General features: G+C 42.7%; 1 protein-coding gene across 4 annotated transcripts in view; it reads left to right on the top strand.

Annotated features, from left to right (window-relative positions):
* The window catches only part of LOC141258846 (cytochrome P450 2K6-like), a 33,210-nt gene extending 28,487 nt beyond the window's left edge, over positions 1-4,723 (top strand). For 3 of the 4 annotated variants that reach the window (XM_073674019.1, XM_073674021.1, XM_073674020.1), the window contains exons 7-9: positions 47-231; positions 2,486-2,627; positions 4,487-4,723. In XM_073674019.1, coding sequence (XP_073530120.1) covers positions 47-231; positions 2,486-2,627; positions 4,487-4,668 — 509 coding nt within the window. In that variant the 3' untranslated portion in view covers positions 4,669-4,723. Of the gene's footprint in view, positions 1-46; positions 232-2,485; positions 2,628-2,747; positions 2,854-4,486 lie in introns of all 4 variants that reach the window. The other variant, XR_012318341.1, reaches the window with a different exon arrangement.
* Positions 4,724-13,660: the final 8,937 nt, after the last annotated feature.

Here is a 13,660-nt window from a genome sequence, read left to right as displayed (position 1 = left end):
TTCGGTAACACATGATTTATCACTGAATTATTCTTTTACTAATTAGAGAAGGTCCAGGAGGAGATTTCAAGAGTCATGGGATCTGCGCAGCCCATGTACAGCCACCGAGGGCAAATGCCCTTTACCAATGCAGTAGTACATGAAATACAGAGGTTCTCTGACATTGTCCCTCTTAATGTGGGCCATGAAACAACCAAAGATGTGACTTTTAAAGGATATTTTATTCCAAAAGTAAGTAACAGTGTGGGTATTTTACTGTGGTTTTAATCATGTCAGTATTATGGCTCATGCACATGGTCATATTTTTGGTCCGAATGCGATCCGAGCAAAACATCAAATCACACTCAGGCCAGTGTATTTCTTAGCTAGTTCGAAGAATAAATTGTAGCTTGTCTGAGTTTGATCCAACATTCAGATCATCCATGCATGTCAATAAGTGCGTGGGAATCATCGGACTGCACTCAGATGACAAGTTACAGACCTGTTGTGGCGATACAGAGTAAAATCTTAACAAGCCAGACTATTAGATTAGTTAAGCCAAGAGAAGTATACTATTGTGTTTAAAGTGACTTGTAAATATATGTGTACCTCTGTGGCTGTGAACGGACAAGTATTTGTATATTTGTATAACCCTGAATGCTGAATTCTATTTGTTTGGAAACAATCATGTTTACTATGCTAATGACAAATTGTACAAAGTCAATTGCCCCTGTAATACCAACTATGTAAATTAATTTTCTAAAACAATGATTGCTGAGCCATGTGAGGCTGCCCTCCAAAAAACCCTTGACCTGTGGATGTGTATTTAAAAAGGAGATGTTCTTCTGTAGAAGTCAATCTTGAGACAGAATCAAGCAGAGACAGTCTTGGGACAGAGATTCAGAAAGACTTTTACAAGGAGAATGAGAGACATCCTAGAGGACAGCAGATGGATTGCATGGTATCCAAAGAGACACAGTTTTGAATTTTTTATGATTCAAGCCTAAGGGTACCGGCCCTGACTGTAACGATTCAGATCTGCTCCATTAACCATCAGAGAGACATGGATACATTTTGGGGAGTCCAGGAGAGGACGAAGAAGTCACCTGGCCCCATGGATATGTTGTTTTGGGGTTGCTCGGAGGGACCCACTGGTCGCCTAGAACCCATGGAGATATTTGGAGTTCCCAGGAGGGACCCACCAGTCACCTTGCCCCATGCAAACTCTCGGAGAGGCCAGGTTGGGAGCCTCGGGTCTCCTGGCCTTGTACCTCGATGGACTGCTAGCTTCCTAAGCTTGCCCCTGGATACTGAAGCCACCTTCTTTTACTTGGCTTTAAGTCATGGTACAATTTGGTGGAGCAGTACAATCAATGCTTTCAATATATAAGTTCTATTTATGTCTATAGCAATACTATTTATGCAGTTATCTGTGAACAGTGTAGCAGTATTATTTTTGTGTATGGTATAGTGATACTGATTTATATCTAAGATATAATAGTGTTATATGCATTAACTGTATAGCAGTACTCACTCTTCACTTTCACATGTATTTACAAAACAACCAAAACTTCTGAAATATATTTCACCACTTTGGGATAAAAACTCCTGTCCTTATCTATAGTTGCCATTCAAATCCCGACACATATTTTATAGATGTTGTGCTGCACGTCAAGATTTTAATTGAGAACTATGTTTTGGTATTATTTGAAGATTGTGTTACGCTACTGCTGAGGCACTAGATATTACATATTAGACTTTGTGTGCTGGTGATAGCATTATATAAAATTGAAATTTAAGCAACTGTATAGCTGTGTTACTTGGCCAACATATAGCACTATTATATGGGCATCTGAATACTCTCTTCCTGACAACATATAAGCTATTCTGTGTACATGAGGCTCTATGCTGATAAGGCTGGTTTTGTCATGTACATTTTATTGTGATATAATAATGTTGTATTCCATAATTCTTCAAGGAAACCACAAGGATTGGACACAGATTTCAACAGGGAAGAAAGCCTGTATAGTCTCAGGGAGGGCAAAGAAAACAGGAGAGAATCACATGAAGAGAAAATAAGTGCAGGACATAATCTGTGCTGGTATATAAACTAATGAAGATGGCAACACTCTGGATACACACAGACCTCATATCCAGCCTATATTAAAGGGAAGGGCACTCTCACTAGAGACAAATCTGAATCATTGATAAAGCTACAAACTGTATATCTGAAAATAAATGTCATAGTCCTTCCTTCATTTATTTTTATATAAATCAACATACATACAGTATACACAGTGACTGGCTGCTGCCTCTCTCACAAAAACCACTACAACAAGAAAATGTTAGAGGACACACGGCTGTTCCTTATATTAAGTGACACTGTGAAAGTAGGTTCAGCCATGAACCGTATCACAACGTTACTTTTTTCTTAAAAATAAATCTTTGCTCATTGTCTGAGCCCATTGTAATATCTGATGTGATAAATTATAATTTTTCACCCCAGGGAACCTACATAATCCCATTATTGACTTCGGTATTGAAAGACATGACACAGTTCGAGAAGGCTGATGAGTTTTATCCAGAGCATTTTCTTGACTCTAAAGGAAATTTTATAAAGAAAGAAGCCTTCATGCCATTTTCTGCAGGTTAGTATATTATGAATGCAATAAAAATTGCAGATGATTGTACAATTATGACCACTAAGGTGACAGTTTACTAAAAAGAGAGAACGTTGGAGCATCACTGGGTTTTTTCTTGCCCCTTAGGTTGCAAGGCCCTCATTTATGATAGCATCATGACTACATACAGATTATAAAAATCCTACACTAAATGGAGAATAATGAATTTGCAGATAATGGATGACAACTAGAGGTAGATGGATTGTTTGAAATTAGAATTCGCGAGTTTTGCCGAAAATCTCCCCAAAATATGATTCACTGCAAATACATTTGCTGCTAATCGCAATACTGAACAGCTTCTGAATTTTAAAGAAAGTGAGAGAAAGAGAGAGATTTCTCACAGGAATAAGAATAAAAAAAGTCTGTTCTTAAGGAGCTTGTGCTTCAGTATATATCAGATCAATCAATCACAGTCACGCTGACTATGCAGGTTCAGCACTTCTCCATATATTACTGAAATCTTTGGATTAATATTTACAGACTCAGATTACCACTGCCATTTCCAATCTGCTTGAGCGCTGAAAGTAGAACACTAAAATCAGATTAGGCCTTTTACTATCCCTAGTTGGAATTTGCAGTGCGCTCTGATCGCCTATCCCTACACTGGACAAGCATAAAATTATAGCGCTCCTAAGCCGTCCCACTTTTATACTGGCTGTAATTGCCCTCCCTGATTGGCTGCACTAGACCATGTGATGGATTAGCTGCAGAGCATTATGGGGAAGCCCACCAGACCATGCATGATGCCAGTAGCCTACTCTCTCAGTCTTCAGGAGTGTGTGAAATGGCGCTGGGCCTTCTTTTTTTGTCTGATCCTCAGAATTCAAATTTGCTATGACCTTGGAATTTCAAGAAACTTGACTCAAAGTCAAACTGTTCACTTCTAGTTATAACTAGTACAAACTTCATTAAAAACACATGGCACAAGGTAAATATTCCAACTGTCTGAATTTCTTCTAACAGTGCTAGCAAATTTACGGTGTCATCGGTTGAAAAGGTTCTGACATCCTTCACATCTAACACTCAGATCTCACTTAGTGCCAAAGCCAACAGAGATTCATAATGGAGTCCAAAGACCAGTGCTATGCATACTCTATAACTGCCATTCTTTTGTATTACAACTCATCTAATTTTAAAGGGAATGTGATTTGAACTTTAGTACCCAAGAATGGCCACCCACTATACAGCACATAGAGCTGTAGTGTTTCATATGCTATTCACTTTCAGCAACCATGCTATCAGTTGATCAGTGGAGGTACTGGATGTTGTACCGCCAACAATCAGATATTGATGACATTTTTTAACCACTTCTGGACCACCCAAATGTCAGCGTTCTACTCTGCAAGTGACATTTTAATGTATCACTGCTGGTTGAGCAGCCATATAAGAGTAGGTGTGGAAGCAGGGAGACAGCTGATAGACACCGCCAGAGAAGACACAGATGGTTTATTGTCATCTCTGCTTTACGAAATGATGCTGTATATATAGCACTGAATAATTTTTGTGTACACATTATAAAAATTGCTAACACAGCTTCCACCTTCAGATCGAGTGGTCTTGTGATGGCTTAGTTTAAGGTGAGAAGAGGAGTTTATTGTTCTTAGAAGACCCAGAAACCCAGCTATGTACCCATGAGGCTGAATTTCCACTGTAACTAGGGCTAATATACAAGCCCCAGTTACAGAGAATAGTAGATAAAAAAACAATATTTAAAGGTTACAATTTCCCCTACAGGTCTTTTATGACCTTTTGGGGGATACATTATTTGAAATAAATGAAGAATTAATAAAATAAAATAAATCAATAAAAAAACACTTTCATTTCAGGTCGGAGAGCCTGTGCTGGCGAGACGCTGGCAAGAATGGAGCTCTTCATCTTTTTTACAAGCCTTCTGCAGAGATTCACCTTCCACTTCCCCTCAGGGGTCACTGATGTGGATATGACCCCTGTTCTTTCAATAACAAATGCACCAAAACCCCACATGATTTGCGCACTGCCTCGCTTTTAAAGCAAATATACACTGTGTCATAATATGACCGTAATAAATGTCTTTGGACCTGATTCATCATTTGTGGGTTTGTTTGTTTTTTCATTTATTTTTAATTTATTTTTTATTTCTGACTAGTAGTGTTCGCCTGACGTTTATTGCGCCAAATTTATCAATGAAATTTGTGTTTTTTACTGTCTTTAACTGATTTTGCCACTCATTAGCCACAAAAGTCCTAGGTTTTGCCAAATGTCACCAAAATGTGCCAAGAATACTGTCATACTTAGAATCACTCCGAGGGGACTGGAGTAGTATTGCATCAAATTTTTCGACTTGTTAAAAAAGTTGCATATGATGAATCTAAAAAAACTGGAAAAGACACATAAAAATAAGAAAAAAACTAAAAACATACACTTTGAAAAAAGCAGCAAATTGTTTGATAAATTTCTCGCTAATCAAAAAGTCCCTAATAAAGGGATGCTGTTGGAAATGCTATGACTATATATCCGTAGACAATATTTTGATTATTAAGCATTTAACCTAATGTGCTTCATTATAAAATAATGTTCTTAACTCAGATCCATGTATGACAAGAATAACTAGAGATATATACTCACCGCTTAATTAGAGATGAGCGGTGTTCGACTAGAACTGTTCGCCAATCTCAAATTCGAGCTGTTTTGAGCGGTGTTCGAGTCGTTCGACGAACGCGACCAATTTCCAAAAAATTCGGCTGCTCAAGGTTATGTTCGATAACTGTTCGTGCACCAAAAGCGTAACTGGATTATTTCACATCAAGCAGGGATTGTCTGCCACTCACTGTAATGTCACAGCCATGGTGGTTGTAGCATTACAGTGATTGCTCAAATCGATGGGAACAGTGCTCACAGTGAAACATGAAAAGCCGGCAATTCAGCATCGGCACCCGACAATTTAGAACAGAAAGAATAGAGCATCACACATAGATTAGATAGATAGAAACATGTCAGTCACGTATATAAAATAAGTACTGTGATAGTGTTGATTACTGTACTTGTCATTTAGTGTTAAAATAAAGGATTTATTAAAAAAAAAATTGGCGTGGGGTTCCCCGTAATTTTAGTCTTTAGCAGAGGTTAAGCAGACGGCTGGGGCAGATGTTTCAAGCCTGGGAAGGCTACTAATATCAGCCCCCAGCTGAATGCGTAGCCTTTAATAGCTATAAAAATGGGGGACCGCCCAAAAAAATGATGTGCGGTCCCCCCTTTTTTAATAGCTAGCAAAGGCTAGGCAGACAACTGGGGGCTGATATTAATAGCCCAGGAAGGGTGCCATGAATATTGGCCCCCTCCCAGGCTAAAAACATCAGCCATCAGCCACCCCAGAAATGGCGCATCCATGGGATGCGCAAATTCTGGCACTTAGCCTTCCTCTTCCCACTGCCCTGCAGCGGTGGCAGTGGGGTAATAGGGCTGGGGTTGATGTCAGCTTATAATGCCAGCTGACATCAAGCCCAGGTTAGTAATGGAGAGGTGTCCATGAGACACCCCCATTACTAACCCCATAGTGAAAGTTAAAAAAACCCACAAACACCCAGAATAAAGTCCTTTAATTGAAATAAACACACAATTCTTTATTGTTCTAAATTAAACCATACTTACAGTCACGCCCATTCCAGCTGAAGCCAATGTCTTCTGCAATAAAAGTAAAATAATAAACCAACATCATCCTTACCTTTCCATGGTTCCCAGGACGGCTCCAGCTCTGCTACATCGAGATGACAGGCTGGCTCGCAACAGAAAGCTGCCATCCAAGTCAATTTTTTTTAAGCATTTCATAAAATTCATGAAATAATTAAAAAAAAAGTGACGTGGGGCTTCGCCCTATTTTTGTGTCCATCCAGGTACAGCAGGCAGGAACGGACTGTCCCCAACTACCAGCTGCCTATTTGTACCTGGCCGGACACAACAATTTAGGGAAGCCCTTCTTTTTTTATTTATTTCATGAATTTCATGAATTAATTAAACAAAAAAAAATACGTGGGGCTTCGCCCTATTTTAGTGTCTAGCCAGGTACAGCAGGAAGCAACGGGCTGCCCCCAACCCCCAGATGCCTATTTGTACCTGGTTGGAAACAAAAATACAGGGAAGCCCTTTTTTTAATTATTTCATGAATTTCTTGAAATAGTTTAAAAAAAAAATATGTGGGGCTTCGCCCTATTTTTGTGTCCAGCCAGGTACAACTAGGCAGCTGGGGGCTGGAATCCACAACGCAAGGAAGCCCAAGCTTTCTGGGACCCCCCCCCCCGCTGCAAATTGCAGTCCGCAGCCACACCAGAAAATGGCGCGTTCATAGAATCGCCATCTTCTGGCACTGTACCCAACTCATCCAGGGCCCTGGTGCAGTGGTTCACTGGGTAATAAAGGGGTTAGGGCCAGCTTGGTATTATCAGCTGGCCCTAAGCCCGAAATTCATTGGGTCACGCCAATATTAGACATGACCGCCATGAATTTCTAGTAAAGTAATTAAAAAAACCACAACACCCAGAATAAAGTCCTTTAATTGAAATAAACAAACTATTTTTTAATGTTCTAAATAAACCATACTTACCATCACGCCCATTCCAGCTGAAGCCAATGTCTTCTGCAATAAAAGTAAAATAATAAACCAACATCATCCTTACCTTTCCATGGTTCCCAGGATGGCTCCAGCTCTGCTACATTCACATGAAAGGCTGGATCGCAGCCGAAAGCTGCCATCCAGCTTGCCATGCCGCAGACACTGAGAAGTGCAGGCATGCTTGCGCTCCTCAGTGTCTGGCTGTGACTGCATCCAGATGAGCCGAGTTCATGTCCAATGAACTCGGCTCACCTCATGCACGTCACTGACAGCATGGGAAAATTCTCCTGCGCTTGCCGTGAGTGTGAGAGAATTCTCCTGCACTTGCCGTGAGCGCAGGAGAATTCTCTCACGTTCACGGCAAGCGCAGGAGAATTTTCTCACGCTGTCAGTGATGTGCATGAGGTGAGCTGAGTTCAATGAATTGTGAGTGGGAAGAGCCAGGGCCAAATGCCAGAATTGGTGCATCTGATGGATGCGCCATTTCTGAGGCGGCTGAGGGCTGGTGTTATTAGTCTGGGAGTGGGCCACTAACCATGGCACCTTCCCAAGCCTTCCCTCAGCTGGTTATTAAAAATAGGGGGACCCGATGTCATTTTTTGTACCTTCTTTTTAATAAACAGGAGAGGCTACGCAGACAGCTGAGAGCTGTTATTAATATCCTGAGAATCTTTATGGATATTGGCCTCTTACCAGAATAATTACACCAGCTCACACCTGTCTGCTTTTCTTACTAATGTGATTTAACTCTGGGTGGGTTTTAACAAATGGATAGATATTTACACATGACATTGATAAGAATAGTCTACATTGACTTACATTAATTTTGGACTGTGTGTTGTCTAGCCTCACACCATTCTATTAATTCCATTCAGCCTGTTGGGTAAACTACTTAACTAAATGTTCGCTAACTAATTTTAAGTGTCTTAAGTAATGTTTCTATCCACATCATTGTTTGCAGGTCAATTGATCTGCTCTTACTCCAATTTGGCTTCCTTTTGCAACCACCTAGCCCTTACTATGACCATTTTGCAGCCATTTTACAGCACCAAAGATCGAGTCACCTTTGACTTCTAATGGGTTCAGGTTGGGGTTTGGACCCGAAACGAACATTTAACTCAAGTTCGGCCGAACCTGAACTTCGTTCATCACTAGCTATAAGGAAAATGCTGTAAAGAAAAAAAAAGTCAAAACCCCCAAATTGACATTTTTTAGTTGCCAACTAGAGATGAGCGGTGTTCGACTAGAACTGTTCGCCAATCTCAAATTCGAGCTGTTTTGGGCGGTGTTCGAGTTGTTCGACGAACCCGAACGATTTGCAAAAAATTCGGCTGTTCGAGGTTATGTTCGATAACTGTTCGTGCACCAAAAGCGTGTCCTGCATGTCTGGCGCTATTTAGAGCACCAATCATGCAGGGATTGTCTGCCACTCACTGCAATGCCACAGCCATGGTGGTTGTGGCATTACAGTGATTGCCCAAATCGATGGGAACAGTGCTCACAGTGAAACATGAAAAGCCGGCAATTCAGCAGCGGCATACACCGGTACCCGACAATTTAGAACAGAAAGAATAGAGCTTCACACATAGATTAGATAGATATAAACATGTCAGCCACATATATACGAAGTACAGTGAAAGTGCTGCTTACTGTACTTGTCATTTAGCGTAAAGGATTTATCAAAAAAAATAATAGTGTTTTCATGCACCGTCTCTTTAAAAAAGCCGGCAGGCAATTCAGCATCTGTACCCGACAATTTAGAATAGAAGGAATAGAGAATCACACATAGATTAGATAGATAGAAACATGTCAGTCACATATATAAGAAGTGCAGTGACAGTGTTGATTACTGTACTTGTCATTTAGTGTAAAGGATTTATTAAAAAATATAATAGTGTTTTCATGCACCGTCTCTTTAAAAAAGCCGGCCGGCAATTCAGCAGCGGTACCCGACAATTTATAACAGACAGAATAGAGCTTCACACATAGATTAGATAGATAGAAACATGTCAGTCACATATATATGAAGTACAGTGATAGTGTTGGTTACTGTACTTGTCATTTAGTATTAAAATAAAGGATTTATTATTAAAAAAATTGGCGTGGGGTTCCCCTTAATTTTAGGCTCTAGCGGAGGTTAAGCAGACGGCTGGGGCAGATGTTTGAAGCCTGGGAAGGGGGTAATACCCACGGAGCTTCCCAGGCTACTAATATCAGCCCCCAGCTGAATACATAGCCTTTACTAGCTATTAAAATGGGGGACCCCCCAAAAAAAATGACGTGGGGTCCCCCCTAATTTAATAGCTAGCAAAGGCTAGGCAGACAGCTGGGGGCTGATATTAATAGCCCAGGAAGGGAGCCATGAATATTGGCCCCCTCCCAGGCTAGAAACACCAGCCGTCAGCCGCCCCAGAAATGGCGCATTCATAGGATGCGCCAATTCTGGCACTTAGCCTCGCTCTTCCACGCTGCCCTGGTGCGGTGGCAGGGGGTAATAGGGTTGGGGTTGATGTCAGCTTATAATGCCAGCTGACATCAAGCCCAGGTTAGTAATGGAGAGGCGTCTATAAGACACCCCCATTACTAACCCCATAGTCAAAGTTAAAAAAAACACAAACACCCAGAATAAAGTCCTTTAATTGAAATAAAGACACAATCCTTTATTGTTCTAAATTAAACCATACTTACCGTCACGCCCATTCCAGCTGAAGCCAACGATCTCCTGCAATAAAAGAAAAATAATAAAGCAACCTCATCCTTACCTTTCCATGGTTCCCACGACAGCTTCAGCTCTGCTACATCGAGATGACAGGCTGGACCGCAGCAGAACGCTGCCATCCAGCCTCTCATCCCGCAGACACTGAGAAGCGCAGGCTTGCTTGCGCTGCTCAGCGTCTCTCTGTGACGACATCCAGATGAGCCGAGTTCATGTCCAATGAACTCGGCTCACCTCATGCACGTCACTGACAGCGTGGGAAAATTCTCAAGCTGAAGCGGTGAGTGCAGGAGAATTCTCCCACGCTGTCAGTGACGTGCATAAGGTGAGCTCATGTCCAATGAACTCAGCTCACCTCCTGCACGTCACTGACAGCGTGGGAGAATTCTCCTGCACTCAGCGCTTCAGTGTGAGAATTCTCCCACGCTGAAGCGCTGAGTGCAGGAGAATTTTCCCACGCTGTCAGTGACGTGCATGAGGTGAGCCGAGTTCATTGGACATTAACTCGGCTCATCTGGATGCCCTCACAGAGAGACACTGTGGAGCGCAAGCAAGCCTGCGCTTCTCAGTGTCTGCGGGATGACAGGCTGGATGGCAGCGTTCTGCTGCGGTCCAGCCTGTCATCTCGATGTAGCAGAGCTGAAGCTGTCATGGGAACCATGGAAAGGTAAGGATGATGTTGCTTTATTATTTTTCTTTTATTTCAGGAGATCGTTGGCTTCAGCTGGAATAGGCGTGATGGTAAGTATGGTTTAATTTAGAACAATAAAGAATTGTGTGTTTATTTCAATTAAAGGACTTTTTTCTGGGTGTTGTGTTTTTTTTTAATACTTTACTAGAAATTCATGGTGGTCATGTCTAATATTGGCGTGACCCCATGAATTTCGGGCTTAGGGCCAGCTGATAATGACAAGCTGGCCCTAACCCCTTTATTACCCAGTGAGCCACCGCATCAGGGACCTGGATGAGTTGGGTACAGCGCCAGAAGATGGCGCTTCTATGAACGCGCCATTTTCCGGGGTGGCTGCGGACTGCAATTTGCAGCGGGGGTGGCCCAGAAAGCTTGGGCCTCCCTGCGCTGCGGATTCCAGCCCCCAGCTGCCTAGTTGTACCTGGCTGGAAACAAAAACAGGGCGAAGCCCCACGTCAATTTTCTTTAAATTATTTCATGAAATAATTAAGAAAAAAAGGGCTTCCCTATATTGTTTTGTCCGGCCAGGTACAAATAGGCAGCTGGTGGTTGGGGGCAGCCCGTTCCTGCCTGCTGTACCTGGCTGGACACAAATATAGTGCGAAGCCCCACGTCAATTTTTTTTAAATTATTTCATGAATTTCCTGAAATAATTTAAAAAAATTGAAGTGGGGCTTCGCACTATATTTGTGTCCAGCCAGGTACAGCAGGCAGGAACGGGCTGCCCCCATCCACCAGCTGCCTATTTGTACCTGGCCGGACACAACAATATAGGGAAGCCCTTTTTTTCTTAATTATTTCATGAATTTCATGAAATAATTAAAAAAAATTGAAGTGGGGCTTCGCACTATATTTGTGTCCAGCCAGGTACAGCAGGCAGGAACGGGCTGCCCCCAACCACCAGCTGCCTATTTGTACCTGGCCGGACACAACAATATAGGGAAGGCCTTTTTTTCTTAATTATTTCATGAATTTCATGAAATAATTAAAAAAAAAGTACGTGGGGCTTCGCCCTATTTTTGTGTCCAGCCAGGTACAACTAGGCAGCTGGGGGCTGGGAGCTGCAGCGCAGGGAGGCCCAAGCTTTCTGGGCCCCCCCCCCGCTACAAATTGCAGCCCGCAGCCACCCCGGAAAATGGCGCGTTCATAGAAGCGCCATCTTCTGGCGATGTACCCAACTCATCCAGGGCCCTGGTGCGGTGGCTCACTGGGTAATAAAGGGGTTAGGACCAGCTTGGTATTATCAGCTGGCCCCAAGCCCAAAATTCATGGGGTCACGCCAGTATTAGACATGACCGCCATGAATTTCTAGTAAAGTATTTAAAAAAAACACAACACCCAGAATAAAGTCCTTTAATTGAAATAAAGACACAATTCTTTATTGTTCTAAATTAAACCATACTTACCATCACACCCATTCCAGCTGAAGCCAACGATCTCCTGCAATAAAAGAAAAATAATAAACCAACCTCATCCTTACCTTTCCATGGTTCCCACGACAGCTTCAGCTCTGCTACATCGAGATGACTGGCTGGACCGCAGCAGAACGCTGCCATCCAGTCTGTCATCCCGCAGACACTGAGAAGCGCAGGCATGCTTGCGCTCCTCACTGTCTCGCTGTGACGGCATCCAGATGAGCCGAGGTCATGTCCAATGAACTCGGCTCACCTCATGCACGTCACTGACAGCGTGGGAAAATTCTCACGCTGAAGTGCTGAGTGCAGGAGAATTCTCCCACGCTGTCAGTGATGTGCATGAGGTGATCTCATGTCCAATGAACTCAGCTCACCTCCTGCATGTCACTGACAGCGTGGGAAAATTCTCCTGCAATCAGCGCTTCAGCGTGAGAATTTTCCCACGCTGTCAGTGACGTGCATGAGGTGAGCCGAGTTCATTGGACATGAACTCGGCTCATCTGGATGTCGTCACAGAGAGACGCTGAGCAGCGCAAGCAAGCCTGCGCTTCTCAGTGTCTGCGGGATGACAGGCTGGATGGCAGCGTTCTGCTGCGGTCCAGCCTGTCATCTCGATGTAGCAGAGCTGAAGCTGTCGTGGGAACCATGGAAAGGTAAGGATGAGGTTGCTTTATTATTTTTCTTTTATTGCAGGAGATCGTTGGCTTCAGCTGGAATGGGCGTGATGGTAAGTATGGTTTAATTTAGAACAATAAAGGATTGTGTCTTTATTTCAATTAAAGGACTTTATTCTGGGTGTTTGTGTTTTTTTTAACTTTGACTATGGGGTTAGTAATGGGGGTGTCTTATAGACGCCTCTCCATTACTAACCTGGGCTTGATGTCAGCTGGCATTATAAGCTGACATCAACCCCAACCCTATTACCCCCTGCCACCGCACCAGGGCAGCGTGGAAGAGCGAGGCTAAGTGCCAGAATTGGCGCATCCTATGAATGCGCTATTTCTGGGGCGGCTGACGGCTGGTGTTTCTAGCCTGGGAGGGGGCCAATATTCATGGCTCCCTTCCTGGGCTATTAATATCAGCCCCCAGCTGTCTGCCTAGCCTTTGCTAGCTATTAAATTAGGGGGGACCCCACGTCATTTTTTTGGGGGGTCCCACATTTTAATAGCTAGTAAAGGCTATGTATTCAGCTGGGGGCTGATATTAGTAGCCTGGGAAGCTCCGTGGGTATTACCCCCTTCCCAGGCTTCAAACATCTGCCCCAGCCGTCTGCTTAACCTCCGCTAGAGCCTAAAATTAAGGGGAACCCCACGCCAATTTTTTTAATAATAAATCCTTTATTTTAATACTAAATGACAAGTACAGTAACCAACACTATCACTGTACTTCATATATATGTGACTGACATGTTTCTATCTATCTAATCTATGTGTGATGCTCTATCTTTCTGTTCTAAATTGTCGGGTACCGCTGCTGAATTGCCGGCCGGCTTTTTTAAAGAGACAGTGCATGAAAACACTATTATTTTTTTAAATAAATCCTTTACACTAAATGACAAGTACAGTAAGCAACACTATCACTGTACTTATTATA

This window comes from Phyllobates terribilis, unplaced genomic scaffold (genome assembly GCF_046119375.1).
Source record: "Phyllobates terribilis strain yellow unplaced genomic scaffold, ASM4611937v1 Scaffold_3__8_contigs__length_932513732, whole genome shotgun sequence".
Classification (NCBI taxonomy): domain Eukaryota; kingdom Metazoa; phylum Chordata; class Amphibia; order Anura; family Dendrobatidae; genus Phyllobates; species Phyllobates terribilis.
This window is presented reverse-complemented; position numbering and strand designations above follow the sequence as displayed.